General features: G+C 33.6%; 1 protein-coding gene across 1 annotated transcript in view; it reads right to left on the reverse strand.

The window, feature by feature from the left end:
* Nucleotides 1–2,323: 2,323 nt before the first annotated feature.
* LOC147070885 (G protein-coupled receptor moody) overlaps nt 2,324–26,867 on the reverse strand; it is a 139,327-nt gene continuing 114,783 nt past the window's right edge. The window contains exon 3 of the mRNA XM_085948726.1: nt 2,324–4,239. Within this exon, the coding sequence (XP_085804852.1) occupies nt 2,988–4,239 (1,252 nt within the window). The 3' untranslated portion in view covers nt 2,324–2,987. The remainder of the gene's footprint in view (nt 4,240–26,867) is intronic.

The following is a 26,867-nucleotide window of genomic DNA, read 5'->3' on the forward strand; positions in this document are numbered from 1 at the left end:
AAAAGATAAACATCTTTTTGAAATATACTTCATCAATATTCTCCGCGTGTTACCAGTATCAAAAGACACATTATTTTCACAGCTTCAGCACCCATATTGGACATAATTATAGTCCGTCTATTCCTATACCTTTCTAGTACTACGCCTAAATAAATATTTTCCAATTATTTCGAAAAGTACAAATCTTATCTCTACACCTTATATTGTATAGTCTTTGTAATTTATAATCAATAAATAAACATTTCACATTATTCAATATTATAAATTAAATTTATATTTACTAAATAAAAAGTTTTAAAGTAATCTCACAGAGTCTAATTTGACAAAAATGCAATATCGTTCAATGAAATTATTGATTTTTAAAAAATATGACACCATTCTAGATTGTAGTCAAATTAAAGCTCTGAGCGGCTCACACTTAAAACTAAGTCAGTATTGGTAACTTTTTGAATATAAACAATAGAATAAGAGATCAGTTTTATGGTAATTATAAAAACGTATGGCACAAAGTTGTGAATACTGTCTAAAAGTGGGCTTTTCTTTATCATTTAGGTTTTCACAATAAAGGTAGAACGAAACTTGGCGATATATGGTTTTTCATATACTTTTTTTTAATGTGGCGCCCAACGTGGGGCAATAATTTTTCAGAGTATTATGACTAAGTAATAATGGTTTTTTCCGGCATTATATTCATAAACGCGAAATAATTATTATGTTATCATGCTTATCAAATGCTTAACAAAATATTCGATTATGAAAGAAGCAGGTAAAAAAAATAGTGCAAAGATTCTAACGCTCTGTTTATACCTATATAAATATCACAATCATAATAATAATAATATACAAACATTATTTAAACATCAGAAATTATTTAGGTATATTATATTATTAAAATAGCCATATAATAGTTTTCACTACACATCGTTTATATATTTTAATCACAACGATTATAATTAATAATCACACCTAAATTGTTTCTCATAAGGGACGGCTTCCGAATTCTTACTTGTGACACAACATGTTATTAGTTTATTTGAATTTAATAATAATTTAACCAAAATGATTCTAGTTCACGGAAAAATACTTCAATCTTTCATAACATGATAAATTTTTAAATCAGTTATAATATTATATTATTATAATATTCATATTATTATATTTTGAATAAAGTACATTCTTTCAAGATCCTCGTGTAGGTATAATTAGGTGTTGGTAGGCATACTATTCACAAATAATAAGAAATACAATCCCTTATAAAATAACTGTATCTTTGTTTTACAATATAATAATCTTTGGTCCATTTAAATTTGACTGGCCAAACTTGCTAAGATACTAGACAAACAATTCTTCTTGGTTTTAATCAGAGTGCACAATAAAAATACTTTTTGAAAATATTGTACTGACGAAGTAAAAAATTGCTACAAGATTTTTTTATTCTGTTAGGCGTGGTGAAGCTCATTAGATTCAGCAGGACGATGGCGCGCGCAACAATTTTTAGAGCGGTACGACCACTCAATCAAAATAATGATTTAATTCTGCAAAGTTTAAAATGTTTGGTTTGGATGTGAGGCCACCCAGGCCACTGATATATTCGATCTGAATTGTTCGTTAATCGATTCTCGGGTGGTTGATTGATATCCAGATGAAAATTAAAAAAAAATATATCTTCGATCTACTTTTCAAGATAACGAAACACAAACATTTCACTATCATAACTAAGAAATAATCGTGAACGTCTTGTAAATTTCACACCACGTCACGCCCTTTCATGTGAACCTTTATCATTTACACTCAAAAACTGATATATATATATTTGGTAATGTTTATCGTACTAATAATAATATACTTAATTTCACCTGTGAACACATACATTTTTATAATAAATCATTGTTTATTAATTATTGAACTTGACAATAAAGAATTCATTTCAAAGATTCATAAAAATATCTAGTCGGTAATGAGTTAATACACAAAATTTATCATTAATGACTATTAGGTATTCTTAAAAACAAAAAATAACAATAATTTAAATATATTTTATTCCAGTGCATATTATTATAATATAATTATAATAATAATTCTTATAAATACTTATTTTCTCTAGGTATCGTAGAAACTGCTTATTGATAAAATTATTTATTGGCTTTAGTATCATCGTTGAAAATTAATGTACATATTATTACATAATATTATTTGTATTCTCACTGGATTTGGTAAAGCCATTAATTATACTTATTCAATCTTCGCTTCGATACATTATTTTATTTACATAATAATATGGTATTCAATAATAATAAACATTTCCCAGGTTCGAGCACTGCAATTCAAAATATAAATGATCCAAAGTCTTTGGTTATTTTTACTTAATTATGATATTTACAGACCGTCAAACTTATCTCTGGAATGGCCAAAAATGGAACAACAAACTACCTACCATAGGACGCCATTTTGAAAATGTCATTCGAATGTCAGATTCTGTCCAGTTGCGAGTCTTGATTGTGTAGTTTTCGACAGTGGCTCCCCCATCCCATAATTCAGATAAGTTTGTAGGTCTGTAATGGGCTCCGTAAAAATACAACATTATCCACAGACAATAATAATAATTGTGGTAGATATTTCATCTGACATTTTCAGAGCCACAATAGTTATGAAAGTTTTGTCTATGTACATCAATATCCTGGCAACGTATTTCTGTAGTAGAAGAGTTTTCGTTCCATTTTTAAATATTTCACTGAAGTGAAATAAAACAAAAGAACTTTACTTGAATGACAGATGAACTAAAAAAGGTAGAAATTTTATAAATATGTAGTCTGAATCATTTTTCATAGCTTATGACTTTCATAATCATAGTTTTATTATAATATTGTCCACTACAATATTATAATCAGTTATTATCAATATTTAAATGAATATTATACGTACAATATAATCTATAGGTACGTCTTCTACACATTTTATGAATCACATTTTTTGTTTACAATAGACGGTCAAGGCCGTCTCGATACTTCTTGACCGAAACCCCTGCACATGAGCAGATTTTTATACGCCTGCCTATATTCCGAAGACATCACCACATAGATAATTGGATTGATGCATGTCGTCAGATAGATCAGAATGTATCCTGCGATGTTTAAAGTGCGAATGTCCATGAATTCGCGGAACAACTTTGTGATGGTAATGGGTAGATAACACACAAGGAATGATATGAAGATAACCAGTATCATTTTTAACAGTTTCTTATCTTTGGTGGTCATTTTCCCAGGATAACCGTTTGATATCGGCAACGGAGCCGTGTAACGCCGCTGTCTTTGACTCTTCTTGGCTCTGCCGCCGTCTCTTCTGAAGACGGACGCTACCCTGGTGAGTGAAGGAATGCTGGTGAATCTGCTGCCTCTAGATTTTCTTCTGTTACTTGTATTCGTCGGAGAAGAATCAATAGAAGTATTCGATCTTACGGACGTGTTATCTGGATCATCGTAAGTTTCGATTCCAGAAGAACTTGAAGGTTCCATTATAATCCTTTTAGGTTTCTTATCAGTCGTATAACCTTTATATATTATTCCAGGAGGTGACAGAAGGTTAGGATCCGGAAAACCTTGATTCAATCTTAAATTTAATACATCTGGATTGTGTATTTTTTCTTTGTGGTTATCTTTATTGTAATTACTGTTGATTTCGACCGCACCATTTTCTTTGACCAGTAAAGCTGTCTGATAATAGAAGCTATCATTCTTTTCTGTATGTGGAGACGATTTCTCTGTTGCAAAGCTTAAAGATTTTTCACCACCTGTCGTAGCAGTCGAGACAGAGCCGAGCACAGAATCTTCAGGACTTAAGAAATTATTCTTTTTTAGTTTGGTCAAAGGTTTTAATTGAAGACTATTGTCTAAAGATCCAGCAGAATTGGCCATGTTGCTACTGTTTTGGCTGTTCTGCACACCAGGTACAGATTTTCTTCCATCGTTCTTATGGCCTCTCGATTGAAGCGCGGTCTTTCTGACGATGTAGAATATCCTGGCGTAGCAGATGACTATCGCTAAGCACGGCAACACGAAGGCTACGACGAATAGGAATTCTTTAGGGGATCTGCCGTGTCGGTCGGGTAAGATGGAGCATGAGCCGATCTGGCGGTCGAGGCCGAAACGTCCCCAAGCGCCTAGCCATGTGGCTGCCAACGCCCCAAAGCCACATGCCCATGTGCTGCCCACCATAAGTCCCAAGTAACGTTGTCGGTATAATCTGAAAATAAAAGAATGCATCGTATTATTAAATGTGTCTTTTGAGAGCAGAAGTTGGAGGTGAATAAAATTAAACAAATATGCACGTTTTTCATCAGGTAAACATTTCATAATGAAATAAAGCAACAAGTCTTCTAGATTATTTTGGGGAAACCTTTTCTGTTGTGCTACTTACATCCACTAATATTATTTTCCCTTCTCAAAAAAGATGATAGGTTTCTTTAAGTACTTATCCCTCAAAATACAAAAGAGCAATTATTATTTGTGTATGTTGAAAAAACCTTCTTCTATCACTATAGAGATGAAGTCTAAATGTGTGAAATTGAAGCCAATATCATTACAGGTTAGTCACTATTTACTTAACAATAAATTAATGATTGTACATGAACAGGGGCACTATTTAATTGTGGTCGTAATATTTTTAATGACATTATCTATTAGTTCATATGTCGGCACCCAAAATATAAATGCACATCTTACCAAATTAACTGGGTTAATCTCGAAAACAAGCGCATTAATTAGATACCCCGAGAAAACAGATTGATAATAAATTCCTTCACCGCCGTGGAATGGCAAAAGTTATTATTACTGTAATGTTGCCAAAATAAATCCATCGTCACGTCTTGGCATGGCGCTAGCAGTCGCTATTTTACAACTTTCTTTACAAGGAAGAAAATGCTGTTTCCTTGCAATACCTACTATGCCACAGTTTTAGTGGAACACCCGTTTTGATAGTATCATAAAAGAAATATGTAACTTAAATGAGTTATTATTCGATATTTATAATATTATTTGCAATATGTACTATCTATTCGTATATTTTAATTAAATCCGAATTAAGCTCAAATTACATTGGTAGTCTCTCGGGTCACAACCGTCTCCCATGATCGCCCCCGGTCGTGAAAAGTCACTTTTGTGGTATTCCATGGAGTCGTGATTGAATTAGAACAATTCCTATTTTTTCGGCACGATCGTATCGAAGATTACCGAGAGCGTAAGAAAATATCCGAATTAACCTTGAGCTTCCGAGAGTGGCCGTACGAGCGCGTCCTGTCTTGCGTTTGCCATAACAACACAAATTTGACGTTTAGATAATGTAGGCTGCTTGACTTTATTCATTATTTTAACAGACGATAATAATACAAAACAAAAATAATACCCTAGTAAATTCAATATTAGCAACCCGTTATTTGACTAAATTTAATTTGTTGCTTTATTTAAAATTGTTCACACTACTAACTGAGTGTAAATTATGAACCAATTAATTCAAGCGCTAACACGATTGAGTTGGTAGCTGAATCGTTCTCTGTAGTTGTTATTTAAAGTCGACGATTGCTCACGACGATCGTTCAATCTGGTTGGGTCTGCGAGTCTGCTGGAGTAGTTAGGCATTTACGTTGGTTACTTAACAACAGATTAAGGCAGATCAATGTGGATCGCGATCGAGTCAGTTTAATCAATGATCGCGATCCAGATTGAATCTGCCCATGTCTTTTTCTAGATCGTGATTCTCAACCTTTTTTATTCGGCGGAAGCTTTATTTTTTTTGGAACCCTCCCTTCATTGCTTCCCATATTTCTTGAATTACAAACATTGTGAATTTTTGCGGATCCTGTGCATAAGTATGTTTATATGACTAATTTGAAAATTTTAATTATCAGCGTCCAGTGTGAATTTGGTTTTTATTTTAGGCTTTATTTGTATTTATTTATTAATTTAGGATGTGCTTTATTATTAATTGAATTTATACATAAAAATAAGGTAGTAATTTCTTCAAAGAATGAATGAATAATTTATTATAAGATAATATTTATACAACGGAAACTCAGTTTAGTATATTATTATCTATATTACGAGTTATGAGTTACGAGATATTGCGCGAACATTGTATCCAAATGTGAAAAATGTCCAACCGGAATAATGTTGGGTTTTGACAGGTCCCTTCCGTTCACCTTAATTCATAAAATAAATCCGGCGAACGAGTTAATCTTTATCTGCTGAAAATAGAGAAACATACATAGTTTATCTCCTTCCGGTAGGTATTTATTTCTATACAGTCTACGGCAGGGGTGGTGAATCTTTTTATGTAAAAAAAAACAAAAAAAAATAAATATAATAATGCTGGCCTGCCAAGAGGTCTAACAAAAAATATGAACCGCATTTTTAGCTTTAGTTTTTAGTTTTAGGTCGCTTTTGTGAAAGATGGTAAAGATCTCGCAAATATTTTTCCGGATAGTTTTTTTGTTATTTTTTTTTTGAAATCAAGAGCTTTCCATTCCACTCCATATATTCCTACCGTTTGAATGGTTTCACTAAAAAAACAATTGTCCAAAATTCAACTTGATTTTTTTTCTTCGCCTCAAAACATTATTTTTTACTGTATTTTTAGCTTCCCTTCCGTCAGTAAAATTTAACAGTTTTCATCCCACAATTAAATGTTTGTCCAGAACTGATCGGGTTTACCGAAGAGATCGGGTTTTCCCCCTGAGTTGATGTCCCAATTTTGCCAGGTGCTACGTATCGTCGGTGCCATTTGAAATTCTGCCGGTACTCGCGTGCTATAAGTTTGGCACCGTAGGTCTACGCGTCTACGGTAATATTTTACGTACACAGATACATCACTTTTTATAAGACATAAAACATAGCAAAATTCAAATTCATAATAAATTATAAATAGTAAGGTAAGTTAGGTCTTTAATAATTATGTATTTTTATTCCAAAGATGTTCGACATTAGTGTGCGTAGCCGCTACGTCGTAGCGTATCGCTAGCTTAACACCTACAAGACAACAAATTCGATATGCTCCATTTTTATTACATCCAACTCTTTTGTCTGTAAGTACGTACTCTGTAGCCAAATATCCAATGATGTTATTCATGATTCTTGAGATGGTTCTAAATAAAATAACGTAATATTGTTTTCAGATCTCGCCATGTAGGACATGCTGGAGAATAAATGTTTTTTTTTCAGTTCGTTCTGACATATGACCGGTAAGCTATGTGGATGTAGGTAATTTAAACTAATGACAATTTTAATAAATAGTCTTTTGTGAGTTGTGGAAACAGCCAATTTGCTACAATTCTAATCGTGTCCGGAAACTTGTATATGTGCAGTTCGCCGTATCACACTTCACCGTGAAATGTTGTATTGGAAATATATGGCCGTATATTAAAGACCGTCCAACCTATTTGGGTCGTATAGTACTGATATAAAATTCGTGTCTAAATAAAACACGGTTCTTGTCGGTTTATACTTTACAGGAAGCCAGCAGCAACCAAATTTTGAAAATATCCGATATACTGGATTATTCGTTAGGTTAGCTTAAGTTTTCATTCTTGAATTCATGAATTTTGCCAGAATCAACTATGAAAATTGAATTAATGTTCATATTGAATCTAATAAAATTGGAGACCGTATAGTATACGGTCATCTCTTTACGATAAGAAAGCTCACGGCGAACTGTGCCATGGTGAAATGTTTTATGTGCAATTTAAATGTAACCAACTATTATAATTTATTATATTATCAGCTGGTCGTAGTACATTCTGCATGTCACACATGCACACTACATACACATACGTGTACTTCTTCATGCATTTTGTTTATCTATAGGCTCCAAGATGGTAATCGTTGTCTTGATGATCAAATAGGTCCCACGGGATATAAGTTATAAGTGATGCAAATAAATAGTTAATCAAATAGATAATCAAAAATATTGTTTTTGAGGTTTTTCATTGCTTCTTGTTACCAGAACATCGATTGTATTTTACATTTTCCCTGGTTGGTAAGTAAAGTGGAATTCGCAGTGCGTGAATCGTTCGCACCTTCGTATAAAATAAAACATTGGGTAAGAGAAATGTGCGCCGGTAACCGGTCGCTAATTTTGTGAGCGCTATAAATTATGGCGATCGCTTTGTTGAAGGAAATTGCCCATTTTATTTATGCCAACAAAGCAAAATTACCAAAATTCTTTCAACAGCTGATAGCCGAAGCCAGAATCGGTATTAATTTATCAAATGGAAGGTTTTAATGCTCCGATTTAATCTAAGTAATATGTATAAATTATGCACGTCAGAAAATAATAGATTATGCTACGATTTATATTTGTATTCAACAAAGACTTTTCACTATAACTACACAAATTCATTCAAACTTTCTGAGTACAGCACTCTATGTTGATTGTAAAACGTTTTTAGTGTGATTGAATTAGTGTCTTTAGAAAAAAATGTGTGTAAGACCTGATTACAAAAACAAACTCGCAGACCTAACCAGATTCGCGAAAATCATCAATTTTAGATATAAATTCAGTACTAGAAATGGACCGGAACGCACCAGAGCACAGCTCCTGTTCATGAAATCCCCAAAATCATCGCTCCGTCTCGTGAAATTAATTTACTTAATATAATATAAATATCCATTTATACGAAACTTGTCGGAATCATTGTGCAGAAATAATATTTATAACCTCGATTTCCGTCCACGGTGCCTACAACATTATGCTTTAATCTTGGATGCCACAAGTTTAAAGACTATCTGACCCTCCGAGCTTAGCAGGTATATAACAAAAAAATCTAATACAATTATTTTCATATAATACTTTGGTACATAAATCTACATAAATATGTTCATATTTTAGGAAAATTTCCGAGCGCTCCGGTACGTAAACTTTTCCATTTCGAGCGCTGTAATAAATTACATGGTACGATTCAGCTACTGACTCGATCGTGTTGACGCTTGATTTGTTTGGTTCATAATAACCACTAAGTATTGTAGCAACTTGAAAATAAATAACTGGAAGCATTAAGTATTTACTACAAATGATTGTCAGGATATATATCTTTGTGAAAGACGGCTATAATTTTAATAATGCATGTTGAATGAAAGAAAAAAATAGATTTTTGCAACGCCCTTTAAATTCGGCCACCAATCGGCTACTTTGCTACCGAGAATTCTACTCTGCCGTATAGTATACACATACAAACATCGCATATATTTTGATTCAATATTCAAAGACGATTCACCAGGGAACTCAGAAATAATGGGAACTGAAATACCTAATGGGTAAAAAGTAGCAGGTAACTGATCTCGAGTAAGGAAGAATCCGGGATAAATTTAAACACGTGTGAAGAATACATCATACGTCAAATACTGACTGCTCTTGGTTTATGCATTGACGCTCATTCAATATTGGTGTATTACACACAATATTGTACGTGCACAATGCGCGGTTAATTTTCGCAGGACACTCACATATTCAAAACCCTGCATCAAAAAGTAGAGTATTTATTAATCTGTACTGTGCGATTCTCGCAAAACTTATACATATCACTGGCAGCAAGTTAGAGCTGAAATAGCGACATATCTCTAGTGATCGATGAACCGTGGACATAGTGGATTTTCGAATGCGATAATTTAATCATTCTTTGAAAGAAAAACATTAATTAAAATAAAACACCGTATGAAGTAGGTACTTATTGCACATATGTAAAAAAATAATCAGGACCGGTTTTGTCCACTTCAATGGGACATCGTATATTGATACAAAATAAACAAAACAGCAGTTTTCTGAAAAGTTAGATAGAATTTAATTTAATTATTGTAAATATTTTTTCTTTTAACATTGTTTATAAAGTGTGTTTTTTAGAGGTATAGAACTTTAAGCTGGCAGCACTTTTTTAATTGGCGGCCATTTTGTCAGCTGTTAAGTGATTTATGTTAAGTTTGGTTTGGCATTTCAACATGAATAGACTGACGCCTGAACAACGCTTCCAAATTGTGAAAATTTATTTTAAAACAAGATTGCCGTTGATCCCGATTTTCATAAGCGAATTTTGTTTAGCGATGAAGCTCACTTTTGGTTGAATGGATACGTCAATAAACAAAACTGCCGTATTTGGAGTGATGATAATCCTCAAGTGTATGTTGAGACACCGTTACATCCAGAAAAATTGACTGTTTGGTGTGCTTTATGGGCTGGTGGAATAATTGGTCCGTACTTCTTTAAAAACGATGCTGGCCAGAACGTTACAGTCAATGGTGACCGCTATAGAGCCATGCTTACTGACTTTTTCGTTCATCAATTGAACAACCATGATGTGCAGGAGCTGTGGTTTCAACAAGATGGAGCAACATGTCACACAGCTCGTGCCACAATTGATTTATTGAAAGAAACGTTTGGTAACCGCATAGTTTCATGTTTCGGACCCGTGAATTGGCCTCCAAGATCGTGCGATTTAACGCCGCTTGACTATTTTCTGTGGGGATATGTGAAGTCGCTAGTCTACGCCGATAAGCTCGAAACGATTGACCACTTGGAGGACAACATTCGCCGCGTTATTGCCGATATACGGCCACAAATGTTGGAAAAAGTCATCGAAAATTGAACCTCCAGATTAGACTACGTCCGAGCCAGCCGTGGCGGTCATATGCCAGAAGTCATATTTAAATTATAATGCCAGAAGAGCATTTTTCGAATAAAGTAAATTTCATGTCAAAGTTCTATACCTCTAAAAAAACACCCTTTATTTAGTATCAGTCGACGATGTCCCGCCGAAGCGGTGAAACCGTTCCTGATTAATATTAAAGACGTAGAATAAGTACTACGTCATACTATAGTGTTTTATTTTAATTAATACAGTGTCTTTCCGCCAAAGTCTGACAGATATGACAGCGTCATAATTACAGAATATTGTACCTACCTATATAGGACTTTTGAGGGTTTTGATTGCAGTGGTTCGACAACATATTATAACCTACTAATCATTATAGTATATGGGAACATTGGATAAACAGGCAAATCTTTAACAGTATTTTTTAACAATAATTACTGTACCTTATATTATTATGTATATTTTAAAATTGTTATTCCTCTAAAAAAACTTCGAGCGTGTTTATGTTTATAGTGAAACTATAAAGAATATCATCAGTTATAGCTTAGTCAACACTCTTGGCGTTTCATATTATCTGTCCAGTTTTATGCTCGCCGCCATGTTTTCTGAAAAACCAACCGAATGCATGGGACAGCTAAGCTTGGATTTTCTTCTATTGAATTTATTTCCACGGAAGGTGAGTGAGATACGTTTTTTTATTTATATATAAATATGTCATAAAAAAATAACGTGTGATTTGTTACTAGTTTTCATTGTTCTTTATTTAAATTATCTATTATTTTTCATTTGATAGCAAATTTATTTAATTTTAGAACTGTAGACAAATATTATAACATTTTTGAATTTGAAAAGTCGCTTTCCATCCCCCGGCAGACCTGCTAAAAGATGGAAGAATACCTGCGACACGATCTGGGAGATTAAAAAATATCCATTATACTATAATATTCTTTACAAGGACATGTCATTAAGTTTTCTATCAACCCCGATGTAGTCTGTTTTAATAGTAAGCGCTCAGCATTCAAACAATAATGATTGATTGAAAAAACAAAACGACAATGCGATCCGGCCGCGGAATATACAGCCATGACCCACTGAACAGTAGACAAGTGTACTAGCTCATGTTTAATTAATGCTGGGTGTTTACTTTCATACTATTTTTAGATAAACATAGTGGAACGGAACAAATTGGCTAAAGTTCAACTCTGTTGCCGACTGTCCGATCATAATGCCGGGTCCACATTGGCAACATGTCGCCGGCAAACTCGTTAAATTTTAAGATAAGTATGATAATTATCGTAAAATTTCTTAAGCAATTATGATAATTATTGTAAAATTTAACGAGGTTGCCGGCGACATGTTGCCAATGTGGACTCGGCATAATAATTATGCATTGGTATGGCTTGTAAACCGATGAATTGTAGTAATAGAGATTTAAATTGAACTAAACAAGGTCTGTTAATTTTATAAAATTGTATTTGCCTCTATTTGCATAATCGAGTGACACCGTACGCAAAGACGCCGAAAGGTGACCAGGTAAAAGATAACTTAAGTTCCTTAAAAATATGTCCTCCGCTTACCGTGTTTTGTAACTTATTTCGTCAGAAAATATTTTTAACCATGTAGCCAAGTCAACTTATACCTACCTACTGGGTGAAGAATCTTTTTAGTTAAATCCCGAACCTCTAGGTTCTAAGTTTAACCTGTGTTAAAATTATTAGTGAAGAATATACAATGTAATATGTACATCGTATGTTATAATACATATAGCAATAATTATTTGTGATATAACGTATACAGAAATAATGCAGTTCGACATATTTTTTTAAGTTAACCAAAGACCAAAGTGATATAATAGAAAAAAAAGTCAATGAGTAGCATGTGCAGTAGGTGTTAAGTGTTAATTTGCAATTTAAATAACTGCCTTGTATACAGAATTGATCATAGACTGATCACGGATCATCAAAAACAACGATAAGATGTTACGGTGTTAACTGGTTGGAATAGCCCTACAGTTATACCTAGCATACATACATAATTTTACCCATCAACTGGGTAAAATTGGACAGTTGTCTTCATTTGATGGCACTATTGCGTAATCTAATGCTTGAGGGAAATCACGATGGCAATTAAATGGAAAATGCATTAAAAAATATTCGCTTTGATATAGCTCATATTTCGTAAATATGTTGACTGCGGTAAATGTGTTGAAGCTCTCTAAAGCGAATTGTTTACATTCACGCTGCCCGCGCGCGATACAATGCCACATCGTGTTATTTCGTATCAAGTTCCTTTTGTGTTTTATATCTACAAACAAAATGCTTCTAAAAATTTTAGTCGTATCAGATACCCAAGGCCTTGGAAATTTATCCACTTACGAAGGTTCCTTAGGTCAAGAGAATCTCCTTCTATCTATGATTCTACTACCCTTTACTTTCCCCTGCATTATGAGTTGACGTTGAGGCTTCGACTTTGTAAAGCAGTACGGGAATGATTTAGTAGCTCCATCAAGCTATGTCTGGATAGTAGAAGGGGTGCTTCTTGTCTTTTCTATCTCAATTTTCATCTTATTCTGATGGTCTGGGCTCCAGTCTTCGTGTAGACAGCATCCGAGGTATTTTACATGATCCACCTTCTTAACACGTCTGAGATCTCAATATGCAGACAGATTTAAGGATCGTAAAACTTTTCAGTTATGTACTCTCGTAGTATTTTTCCAGTGATCCCTGCATTGTGATATCCCTCTAGTTAAGTGCATTTAGTTTGACGATCAAGTAACCCACATCATCAAAATCGATTAGTTAATATGCATGTGTATTGTCTTTCTTTTTGCTCTGTGCTTCAAGTGTGAAGACCATAAAGCAAGATGAAAAAGACTAGTTACTTGAGCAGCTGGTGATGTTTAATCCAATTTGATATAGCACTGCTTTTTAGATCGTATTTGTGCGCAAAAGTCCTAGAATAATATTATGTGGTGGCACATTTGACATTGTGTTGTTTGTGTGCGAAAAGAAAGGAAGGTAAGTCTAAAAAAAGAAGTTATATACATATGCCAAATTGATCGTAATGTGCATATGGGCAAAGAAGAAAAATAGTGAGTCAAATCGATGCAATTAAATTAGTAAAATTCACACATAAACATATTATAAAGAATTTCCCAAAAACAAAGTGGTCCAAAATTCGATCTTCATTTGGCTCTACTGAAATGTGTAGTAAATTTTGACGCATTCTCTTAGTCCTTTCGTAATCAAAATATGATGTCTAAGATGTGATAGTAGAGTAACTTTAATTATTAGCAAAAATAAATCGGTTTTGGTACCTATGTATTTCTTTTTTTTGACTGTAGGACGTATTTTATTTACCTATTACACGTATAAGTACTATAGTTAGTCATGTTTTTTTGTTTGTTTTAAGTAAGATAAATTGTACAAATAAAAAACAATTAATATGTAAAAAAGCGAAACGTTGAAGAGCATTTGTGTGTCGGGAAATAGATCGGTCAACGGAAGAAATACATGGCCAGCGATTTCACGTTTCTTTGTCCAGTGACTTTTTACAACAGATTCTGGATTAAGCGAAGTATAAAACAGCATTGATAAAAATCTCCACTCAGCGTTACACATTAAGATTAATATGTACCAAACAAACATAACATTACTATAATGAGAGTAAAACATTGACAATAGAAACTAAAAAGTATTTTATATTCTCTATGTTAGAAATAACATGTTTTTTTTTAATCAAATTAATTGAAGTAGGAGGAAACTGAGGATTATGCGTGTATAAGTGGCGTAATGGTGGTTAGTTGGTAGAGAGGATCTATGCTATAATAATTAATGAGGGTGATTGCTGGAGACTTCTGAATCGAACTAATTATGATTATGTATTCGCATGATAAATCAATACTTGAAAAAGGTAGGTGTATATTTTCATATTGTGAAGTCCACATGTAATATAATATAATATTATGTACTATGACCATGCCCCCCACAAAAGGGGGACTGACAGGACTCCAGCGTAAGGAGGGACACGGGCATAAGAGGGGCCTGGCGTGGCGGGTTGACCAGCTAAGTGAGATTAACACACATAAAAAATTATTTACTGAAACCTGGGCAATGGGCACTAACGACCACAAGGACGCTATAAAACCCTCTATGCAGACGAGGTTATATAGTTTGGTGGATGTATATGGAAGCGAAAAACTAGGGACTATGGAGAGTGGAATGGGCTATAGGAGGCCTTCATTCAACAGTGGATCGACACCAGCTGATGATGATGGTAAATAATAGCAACCTACTTAATTTTAACAACTATTTATTGCCAATGTCATTTACTTATGGTTAGGTAATATCGGTGGCGAAGGGTGTAGGTAGGCTGTTAAGATCCGACATAAATGGTGCATACTAAAATTTGTCAGTCAAACGTATTAGTTTTCATTGAACTAGAGACAACAATGTATAAATAGTGCTGGTTAGCTTTTTAAATTCAATTAAACCATACCTAATCCAAGCCATAATAGATAGCCAAAAATATTCGTTTATCTATAAAATTATGTCATTAAATCATACATAATTTTAGATATTTTATAGATATAAGAATATTTTTTATCGAATATGGTTTCGTCTAGGCAGAGATTAATGACTTTTAAAAAAGCTAACCACCTAACTAACACCATCTGTAATAATATGTATGACTAAAAAAGTTTAGTGTGCACTATTTATGTCGAATCCAACCTACCTTCACCCCTCGCCACTGTGTAATATGATGTAGGTATAGTTTACAAAAGTAAATTATATTTTATGTTATCTTTATATAATATATAAATACAATTTATTATGTCCAGATACATAATATTATCGTATAATCTAATAGAGTTGATCCAAATATTGTGATTAGCTGAAATATGATGCGGTGTCTTCAGCGCTCGGAATGGACAGGAACGCACCGGAGCGCCGTTGTGGTTCGTGGAATTCCAAAATATACCGTTCCGGCTCGTGGATTCATTTAAAATTGCGTTGCGGTTCGTTAGATTGAGATAATTATATATGAATGTATCTTTTAAAGTTTTTCTCAAAATTAAAAATTAACGAAGTTATGTTATGCCGGGCATGCAAGGGTTAAAAATAAAAATTATGACATCCCTAAATTTCTTTCAACCTTCTTATTTTGTGTCGATATGTCCATGCCTAAATGCATTGTCTAAATAACAAGAAACAACCAGCTGCAAGCGTAAATTACTTTATTACCCAAAAAAATGTGCCTTGCTGACACTATTTGAAAACTCTTAAAAAATAAAGTATACATTGTTTAATAATTTCTAAAGGATGAAACATTTCAAATCTCAATACAATCTTGCCTTTGACTTACGCATTGTTAATTTACTTACCTACTAATTTATTATATTATTTTATTCGGAGTGACAAAAATTATTATTTTTACCATTTATTTTCGGGTGAATGAATTGTGTTTTCGATGGTTAAATTAGTACAAAAAAGTTTGATAATTTGACTCGTGCAATCCGCTATAATATTCCTATTAGTTGCCTTTTAAAATATTTTGTATTATTTAAGATATAAATACGTTTCTAAACAAAATTGTTTATATTATTAGTTTGGTGTTTTTTTGCTACATTCTAGTAAGTTTTGTGTTTTAATTTTAACTGTGTGTTTAACTTGATTTTTTAATAAAAAATTGTTCTAAAAGTTGGTCAAAAATGTCATCAGGCGAAACGTGTTAACCGAAACTATTGAAAAATATTTTGTCGCAGGTAACGTAACGCTGGCCACATACCTACACAATTTGATCATTTAAAAAATGATATTGAGTGGTTATTTATAAAAATAATGAAGGTATAATAAAGTAGTAGGTAATTCGTGTAAATCTGCTAAAACCACATTACATTACATTAGGAATTCACTCCAATAACCATTGAAGTGGCAACAGATGGTATTCATCTCAACAATTAACTTTTGTTAAAAAAAGCTTATGACGTGTCGTAAACCCCTCTTTTTACGATGTTTACATTTGTTTTGTAATTTACATTATTGTTGAATTGCGACTATAGTACAATAAATCTTGTGATATAACTACTACATTCATTCATTTATTTGCCATAGGTCATGATGAGTATACTTTTTTGTAAGTGAATTTTGTTGCTTCTGGTAAGTTTTGTGTTTTAATTTTAACTTTGTGTTGAACATATTTTTTAATAACAATTTGTTCTCTTAAAAGTTAGTTAAAATTCTCAGCAGGCGATACGAATACCTTTATATCGTCGGTGTATTGTAAAAATGGCGAATTAACCAAAATACTATTACAGGAGGAGAATTTTTAACCTTTGACATTTATTTATTAATTACCTGTGGATGAATACTTTCCTTATAATAGGCTTTATAATATAATATTTTAAAAAGTCTTTTATGTTAAATTCGCTTTTTCTTCGTAACACTAAGTGGATAATCACCCTTACAATTATCGTTTTTAATAAGTACTTTCCTGTGGGATACAAATTCGCCATTTTTACATAATTATATTATTACATATATACCTATATACTATTGTCGCTGGTATCCAAACTGATTTAAGATAATTCTGGCCACACGCACAATTTGATAATTTTGTGGATATTTATAAAAATAATGAAGGCTTAATTACGTAGTAGGTACTTCGTGTAAATCTGCTAAAACATTAGGAATTCTTTCCGGTGGACAATACAGTGGCAACATCTGTTCTGTGATTCAATAATTATTATCATCTCAACAACTTGACTTGTGTTAAAAAAATATTTATGATAAGTCGTAAACCCCAATTTTCACAATGAACAATGAATGATTTTTTCTACAAAAATGTGTTTGGGCCATTGATGGTTTGGGCAGAAAATATTGAATAGCCTTCTGCAGAGTTTATTTATTTGGGACGTTCCTATTGTATTACAATTATTATTACATGCATTGTAGCTTGTGACTTTAAAAATAATAGAAATAATACATAGGTAGTGTGGAGAGAACTTTTACTTAATTTTTGTTTGTAAATTTGTTTAAAAAAAATATAGGAATATCCTTTAATAAAAATGTACGACTATCATAATATCTGTATTGTATGTAGGTACCTATTATCATTTCCATGGCAATAATAATGTGAGTAGGGAAGGACAAACAACATAGATTGAATCGTTTAGAATAAGTAGGTACTAACAAATTAGGTACCTATGTGTCCAGTGCGGACATCTAATTATCTTAGGTGGTGTTAGTCATAGATTATTAAATAAATACGGTGGTAGATGTATATTACAATAATGGTAACCAAAGCATCACCATTGTAACATAACATGCATACAATACAATATAAGTCCTTATAATGTTGAATATAGTAGGTACTAATTAATGACAATTTTATATTATTCTATAAGAATCGCGCTTAGCAACCTGAGTTTCACCTTCCGTCATGTTTTATCTTATATAAATGAAAATGACACACCATTGGTAATTTAATTACAAATAATGCTATGTTTACGTTGTTTGGATGACTTGAAACTTTTATTAGATGTAGGTACGGCCTTATGCCCCTTATAGTGGAGAAGGTTCAAAATAAATCTTTGAGAATCCTTTAAAGCTGTGTGGATAGTGGATACTATCCATGGTTTTATCCGATTGATTTCTCAAGACGTATGCTTACATACTGTATTCTGAAAGTTAAAAAGAGAGCTAGGTATTTAGGCTACGTACTTTTTCCAACTTATATCTACCCAGTACAAATGAGAACTCTGCCATTATTGGTACTTAGTATTGATTTTATTATATATTATTTTATAACTTTCTTGATAATCTAAGTTGTTTGTTCTGCCAAGGTGCAATAATTGCTAATGATAATTGGGCAGGAAATAACTATGTTCAACCAAATCGCTTCGGATAATCGTATATTCCACCTGCGTGAGAACGAGTTTATGTGAACGTTATTTTATAAATTCTTGGTATAGGTAGGCACTTACTGTTTTTTCTAATACTATTTCTTTATTTTTTAAACACTATTTTAATACTATTTCTTGATGTTTGATATTCTGTGCTCGTATTTAAATGGAATTTGTAAAATTTTCTATAAGTACGTAAATATTTTTTTAATTTGAATCTATAAGGTACTTATGTGGATATGTTGTTTGTTATGACTAATTAATTACAAACTTATCTATCCCAAATGAGACAGTAAGTTATAATCAGTGACGAGTGGTGGTAGAGGTATCATGCACTGGTTATAGTGGTAGATAAAGTAAAAATAAAGAATAATACAATTTTTGACGGTATACTTTGTTAAAACAAGATTATTTCGCCTGCGGCGCTGACAATCCTTACCAACCTGCCCAATATAGATCCACGTAAGAAGTTTAAAGTTTATTGTTGCATTTTTATATCAAAAGTACGTACGTACGTAAAGAAAGGATTAGCATAAGTACTTAGTTTCAATTATACAGCGTTCCTGTTCGTGAAATTTTCCATTTCGAGCACTGGGTGTCTTCATAGTGCCTAAATTAAATTCATATTATGTCGATTTTCTGAAACGAACATCTTGTTTGTGACAAAATTCTTGTGTCTCTGGTAGTCTGGTAAATGAGTATCTAGGTGTCAATTTATCTTTCTTTTGTGTCTGCGGCTCTCCTTTCAAGATGGCCGCCATTGTGGGTCAGCTACAACAGAGGAAATGCAACACATCAGTCACTGCTCAGCGCATCCATTAGGTCAATACAGTGCCATTAATCAGACCCTGGCTATCTATCTTGGAAGTCAGAAACTTTTCTACTTATGCGACAGAAAAAAAAACATTTGCAGAAACGTCGCAAGGGTTATTATAATAATGTATCTATTAATACTACTGACATTTGGTTAATACCCATACAGCTGCTAAAATTTGTCTATTTTATTGAAAAAAATGTAATGTTTTAATATTCAATGCGGAATAACATCAAATAAGTAGAAGTGTTTACGTTTACGTCCTTCTGTCTATCTGAACGAGTTGTAATATAGCCATATCTACTCGTTACTATCAATATCAACTGATTCACTTGGATATTCACGCTAGCCATTATTTAAATTAAGAATAATAAGTATACAATTTTTTTTCTATGTGCTAGGTACTTGCAATAATAAAACATACTCAGACCATTTATAACAGTTAGCTCTGACAGCTGAGTTTTGACGTAAAAATGCGAGGGAAAACTGTTCAGTGCAGCCACCAACCTAACAAAGAAATAGGTTTTGGAAAACCTATATTTTTAATAATAGCAATACTACGTTTATTGTAAACCAATCGTAAGCACGTGTCAACACGATCGAATCGTTGCGTGTAATAATTGCTTATAGTGTGATGGAATTGCTCACGATGGTCGGCATGGATCGTTGGATCTGGTTGGATCTGTGCGTCTGATCACACATTATGAGAGGACAAAAGTACAGCATTCCCCAACTTGTCATTCGAGGAAAGATCAGTGGTAAGCGTAGCAGGGGACGACGCCGCATTTTGTGGCTTAAGAACCTCCGTGATTGGTACGAGTGCAGCTCCACTGAACTATTCCTGGTAGCAGCTGATCACAAAGCTAAGATCGCCTTGATGGTGGCCGACCTCCGCTAGGAGATGGCACAATAAGAAGAAGATCATTAAATCCCTAATATAATATTTAGTGCATTTAATAGCCATAAAGTCATTTGACAGAAAAATTACATTCGGTTACTATTATCACATTGACACTTTTCAACTATTATTTCGTCGTTCAAGACCTGTCAATTCGATCACGATCATATTATTCTAACTAATGGCAACACTTAGTTTAAATCATAATTATATAACAGTACCTAGGTGTTTTCAAAAGCGATGATTTGGCCAGGCGTCGATTAAATAATATGATCAAAGTAGATCTAAGGGGTTTGACCGTGTTTTCTTGGTTCCCGAAATATCGGGAAGGTTGTTGTGCCTACCTACTTATTGAATTACGGTCCCTCAATTCAGCAAGGCAAACAGTGTGAAGATCAAGCCTAGCTGTTCGGATCTAAGAAGCCAGTGGTAAGCCAAGAAGGAACGCGAGCAATCAATGATAATATGATTTTTTTTATCATTATTTAGGTTATATTGTCTACTTGGAGTCCCCCATTACAGGTAAAGTAGATTAAAAATCTAAATTTAAAGAAGGTGCCAGACATTAAGCCAACACTTGAAATGCATCTTGTACACGACACTAATATAACCAGTTATCATGTGTGACTCAGAGAGTTGGTGCATGACCAAACAGCATGAAAAGAATGTTGGGCTCATTTGTGCGGAGCATACTGCGTGGTATCTTCGGGCACCCATACATTACTAGCAGTACGCTTTGGTACGGGGCCCGTACATCATACAGTCTATCAAAATGGGCTGCTTTTAATGGTTGGGTCACGCACACAGGATGGAAGGCAAATGAATACCTGATCGACCTCGTACATGATGGAGGTAAGTGGTTTGGACAGAGCTGGATGAAGGTCAATACCTACATAGGGTTGTAGCGATAAGAAGAAGAAGAAGAAGACGGTTATACAGTGGTAAAAATGCATACTAGAGGATTATTAAAACATTTTAGAGTGATGGTTTTAATTACGTAGTTTATTAAGACATGCAGTTGATCTCATTACTATACGGCCATATATATCCGATAAAACACCTCACAGTGAACGTAACAATAAATGCATACCTACAAATTTCCGGACACGTTTTTAGGAAGATAGCATTGTGTACTGTGTACAGCTTGTAGATTTCAGATAAACTAGATTAATCGTTTGAAGTACACAGTTCACAGCGAAACTGTTGTCGATTTCAGACGTAAGATAAGAGCGTTAGATAGATGTATGGGGGCGGTCCGCAGCGTCTTTCGATCAGCGGTCACTTTAGGCAAGTCCCGCAGGATATTCCTTCCACTTCCGGATTGTTTTTATTTACACAGGCTTACTCCGGGAAAGGGCCAGTCCGGCCCCGGTGGCGTGGGTGGTGACTCAACGCGAACCGTGTTTCCGGGAAAATATCCGGAAACTGGATTTTGATCGAAAAATCATAATGTAAAAAAAGATTTTATCTTGACATAATAAATAATATCTATTATTAGGTGCGATGAAATATTTTTTCAGGTTTTTCGTATTTCAACATTATGTCGTAACCATAAAAAATGGAGCCAGATTACCAATTATTGAGAACGTCATAAAGACAAACCCGATCTTGTTATAAATATATTAATAATTTTATTAGTATCATAAGTGTTCGCAATTTCTTATTTATATTATAATGCATTTATACAATAGCTGAATTGTAATCAAATTTCTTTTAAAATTAAACAATGTTTTTGAATTTGAAAGAACAATTTGAAAATATATCAAAAGCATACCTACAATAAACAATCTTTAAAAAATATACGATGCCGGGATGGACTCAAACCAGCAACCATTGTATTCTGACCAATGTGCTTTATCGATTGAGTCACCTGCGTTCTACCTAATAACGACGAAATTAACTAGTATTATATAGAAATGAAGTCCTTATCACATTCCGTTAATATTGGCAATCGGCTTGTGTAGTTTCATTCAAGGTACCAATAATATGTACTAAACCTTGACTCCCAGTTGGCGTCAGGATATCTCTAAGCATACATATTCTGGAACAACTCAAGAATATAGTATTGTAGTTTTTATAATAGATATGTGTGTAAGTATGTATAAGTATTTATCTCACTACACGGATTAAAGGTTTGTAACCGCATTGCTTTTTTAAGTAAGCAGTTATGAGTCACTACACATATTAAATCATTAAAAGATATAATATTTATCCCTGCATGGCGTGAATATATTGATAAGTCTAAAAACATCAATTCTCAGGCAGCTCTTTGTAAGGTTGGTATTCTGTTGGCTATCTCATGCTTGCTCGTCAAAACACCTCGTAGTCGTTAGATATTGCCGTCAGCTAGTTTCTCAATATTAACCTAGATAAACGGTGGCTCGTGTAAGGTATTGATTGATTTTATATAAATAGCGAAAGACGATTGATAAGAGCTACTCCACTCGAGTCCGACACTTGTTATTCGACATTCGTCTCTCGAGCACAGATACTCGAGCTCGTCCCGATCATCATAACTCGATACAGATCGCGGCTCGGTCTGAGCACCTGGCGCACCGCGATCAGTCTACACCAGTGGTTCTCGCGTTGAATTTAAATGTGGCCGCACAATTGACATTGACAGTTCTATGGAAACGTCTGGCGGCCGCACCAAATTTCACTTTAGTTGTGATTTAAAAAATTAAAGAACACACAAGAACACATTATGGATCATTAATTTGAGCGTGGAAAGAAATTGAAGACAAGTCATGTGTATTCAACCGATTTTATAAATAAATTTTTGAAATATAATTCTGTAAAGCGCTGATGGCCGCAGCAAAATCCTCTTGTGGCCGCACATGTTAGCCACTGGTCTACACCGTCTTACTCCGACCATTGTAACGATCTGTACTTTGCATCAAGACAATAAACAACTGAACCCCATGGTTCTGCGAGGTATAATTAAGGGTATGCCGTATACTTTTAGCAATTTTTTCTATTTTCCAATAAACACACTTAAATTATTGAGTTCTCGGCATTCGACATCACAGTATTATAAAACACTTATCAACGCAACCTTTTTTTATAGTAGCCAAGTAACATGTGACCATTCGCTTTATTGGATAAATAGCCAATTTTTATTAGTCAGGAAACACATTATTATAAAATAAAATTCTACACGAGAATTATCATTTAATTATTTCAATCATATCTTAAATTGAATCGCACATATACGCTACGTATAATAACGTTTTATACATATACTTTTTTTACTATTAGAGCAAATTTGTGGTGTCTGTTTATCTTACTTAACTGGTCAACCTCCCACGCTGGCCTCCCAGGCTAGAGCCTTGTCGGCATCCCTCTTGTGGGGGCCATGTCTATGATACCCCATTTAAAAATATTAAATTTGCTGAAAATGGGTTGAAATCTGTATAATATTAAATTAAACAAATAAACAAATCTGTGTTCTCAGTATTTTTTCAATTAAGATGATTGACTATATTTAGAACTAAAGATAATAAACAAAATGAAAAATGTTTTCATGAAAGCAATTAGTTACCAGTTTAATTAGTAATTTATTATTATTGAACGAAAGGGTTGAAATATTGAGGTATATTTTTTGCAAAACACTGAAACACCCACCGAGTGGATTGGCCCGGCGGGGTAGATTGAAAAAAAATAACGGTGGGCCAAAATGTATATGCCAAAAGATCACATAAATTAGAAATTGTTGAATGACATGATTTATGTTGTATTACTGTTTTGTCGTCATATGAGAGAATATAATAAAAATCATTGTTTCAAAGTCAACATCTGCATTTTTTATATCATGATTATCACCATTGACTGCATTGTTTCAAGACATGATCGCTTTTCGTACGTTTGCTACAATTTTGTCTGGTTTCCAATTCTGACGTCCTGAAGAATTAAAATTTATATGTACCCGTCAATTACGCAGCCATGGCCTCTTCTAGATCAGAACTGTTTCCTCGTGCCATTCATTTTCAGTGATGTGCTGTTTATTTTGTTTTTGAAATCTTATTTTATTGTTCAATTATTACATATGTGTTTATTTAATTTTTTACCTCTCTTCTAAAGGTAATTTCTTTGAAATTTTATTTAACTTATTTGATTAGAACCAGTTCCATTGTACATATTATAAATGTCATGCTGTGAACGTTTTTAATTCTGATTATTGTTGAATACACAATGTTTTGATTGTAAATAAATAAATAAATCATCACACTGGATCAATCTAGTGCCCGATGTAGGGTTCTGTACTCTGATTTCATTTCTATTAGTCCTGTGAGGCGAGTTACCATGCACTTCCAAAGAACTGAATAATTTCGTCGATACGGCGATCTCTAGGTTTACTTTTCGGACGTTTTATACCTCTTAAGTATCGTTGGATGATTAAATTTGTCCATTGATTGTCTCTCCTTCAAACATCTCTGTGTCCCGTCAATTCCCATATAAACAATATTTCATATACTATGTTAGGTAATACGAAGGGAACTCAGAATTTCTTTTCTGTGGTAATACATATAATAATTTAATTTTGGACTGATAACTTTCTCCCCATCAATCACTCCATATACCAAAAAAGGCCGCTTATTGAAGCGCCGTTGGTTTATTTCTACACACTTTAACTTATATTACTAAATTATATAATGATTTCTCGTTGATTTTATTTTTCAAGTAACAACTGTCACTCATAATAACGTCACGTATAATCATCGTTTGTTTACGTAAGGAATTGCAAATGGCCGACAATAATAAATTCGTTGGATAGGCAACGGAACAATTCTACTATCAAACTTGCGTTTGTATACAGCTGACTGATTCGCAGCTAACTTCATAGTGTCGAGCACTTTCGTAACGGCGTGCGTGGGCAGCTCTCAATTTAACTCTCTACCGAACGCCCCAAAAGAAGTATAACTTCAAAAATAATTCTTAGCCAGGTATTATACCTAAAAACTTGTCTCGACAGCAATGTCGACGTGATTTTGTTGGTATTCACAAAACAAAATTTGTAACTTAATGCGACATTTTAGTTTGAAACAACTGGTGTCGCAAGCAACAAATTAATTCCAACATATCTGTAGATGTGCAGAAGCTGTTTTTTCATTCGTTACAGTTAGCTGCGTGACGTTACTATCCCAACATATTCTCGCTTGTGCGCATATAAGATAGTGCCAATATTGCGTTCGATTTTAATTTATGACCATATCCCAGTCGATACGATTTTCAATGTGCGACCAGACTTAAATATTTATTTTTGAAGCTGAAAGATTGTGTTAAAAGGTTTCTATGAGGAAAAACTAAATATTTAAAATATTCACCGTATTTACCAAGTATACAAAAGAGTTACGCGTAAGGTAGGTACTTATAACAAAAACAGCGATTATTTTTGAAAAAAAAAATCTGAAAGGCGAGATGCCGGGAAAGAGCGAATTGTTTTCTCGTGTGATTATCTCCGAAACCTTTCGCCGCGGTTCAGTTGTTTACCCTATGCCAGGCGCGTGACGGCATGGTAAACAACGCATTGAAACAAGACATAGCGAAGCGGCAGCGACAAGCGACGCGGGCACAAATGAATAGGTACGCCTGGTTACGTGGTCTAGCGGCAAGGGAACAATACTAATAGAATAAGCTAATTTTTTATTATATTAAGAGCATATATAAGTGAAACGGCAAATAATCGCAATTCATATCACAAATATATATGCACCAAACGAAGACAATACTGTAATGAATGCAATAAACTATGATCATTAGGAACGATTGAACTATGTTCTTGAAAAATAACTACATTTTTTTTGGAATTTTAATTTAATTACCAAATATTCATCGTTTTTCGAAATGCCTGTTTACACTAAATAACAATAAACGGCATATTTTAAATCATCTTGTTGTAAAGATATGAAAACGGTAATCATATATTTTTTATTCCAATATTTGCTTATATCATATAGAATTCCATGAGCTAATTTTTTTTTTGAATATGATCGGTAACAACAAAATATTACAATACGCGCGCGGGTAAGTATTTTCAACAATAGGTGAGACGAAACTTTACATACATCGCCAATCGCCGAGCGGCATTCGAGGTGGGAGTACGTCGATTGTTTTGTGATGGCGTCGTAAAAATATATTCTTATATCGTGTAAAGATGATTATAACTAATATAATAATAAACATTACACTAAATGGACGTATGTTGAATGTTTATGACAAATTATTTTCCGTGCGGCACGCATCATTAGCTCAATCCGCGCATCATGCCTCACCTGAGGTTAATAAAATATAAGTTAAAAACTGCATTGTCTGAAAAATTACAAAAAAGTCTGACATTAGATTACATTCCATGAACACTCTTGTATATAAAATGTCGTAGTTATTTTAATGTGATTTCGCTGCAATTAGTAAGTGTATCATTGAGATAAAAACGGATTGTTCATAGAGCATTGCAGACAGTAGTATTTCAATGTTATTAGATTCAAGAAGAACATTAATTTGATATTGATTGCTATCAAATATCTGATAATACCGCTGTCATTATTAGAGGGATATTTGGTAGATACGGCATGTTACTTACGAGCACATACCAGAATTTTATATAAATATATACGATATGATTGTG

This window comes from Rhyacophila brunnea, unplaced genomic scaffold, assembly GCF_057557595.1.
Source record: "Rhyacophila brunnea isolate RB1 unplaced genomic scaffold, BYU_Rbru_1.0 scaffold_21, whole genome shotgun sequence".
NCBI classification, from domain to species: Eukaryota; Metazoa; Arthropoda; class Insecta; order Trichoptera; family Rhyacophilidae; genus Rhyacophila; species Rhyacophila brunnea.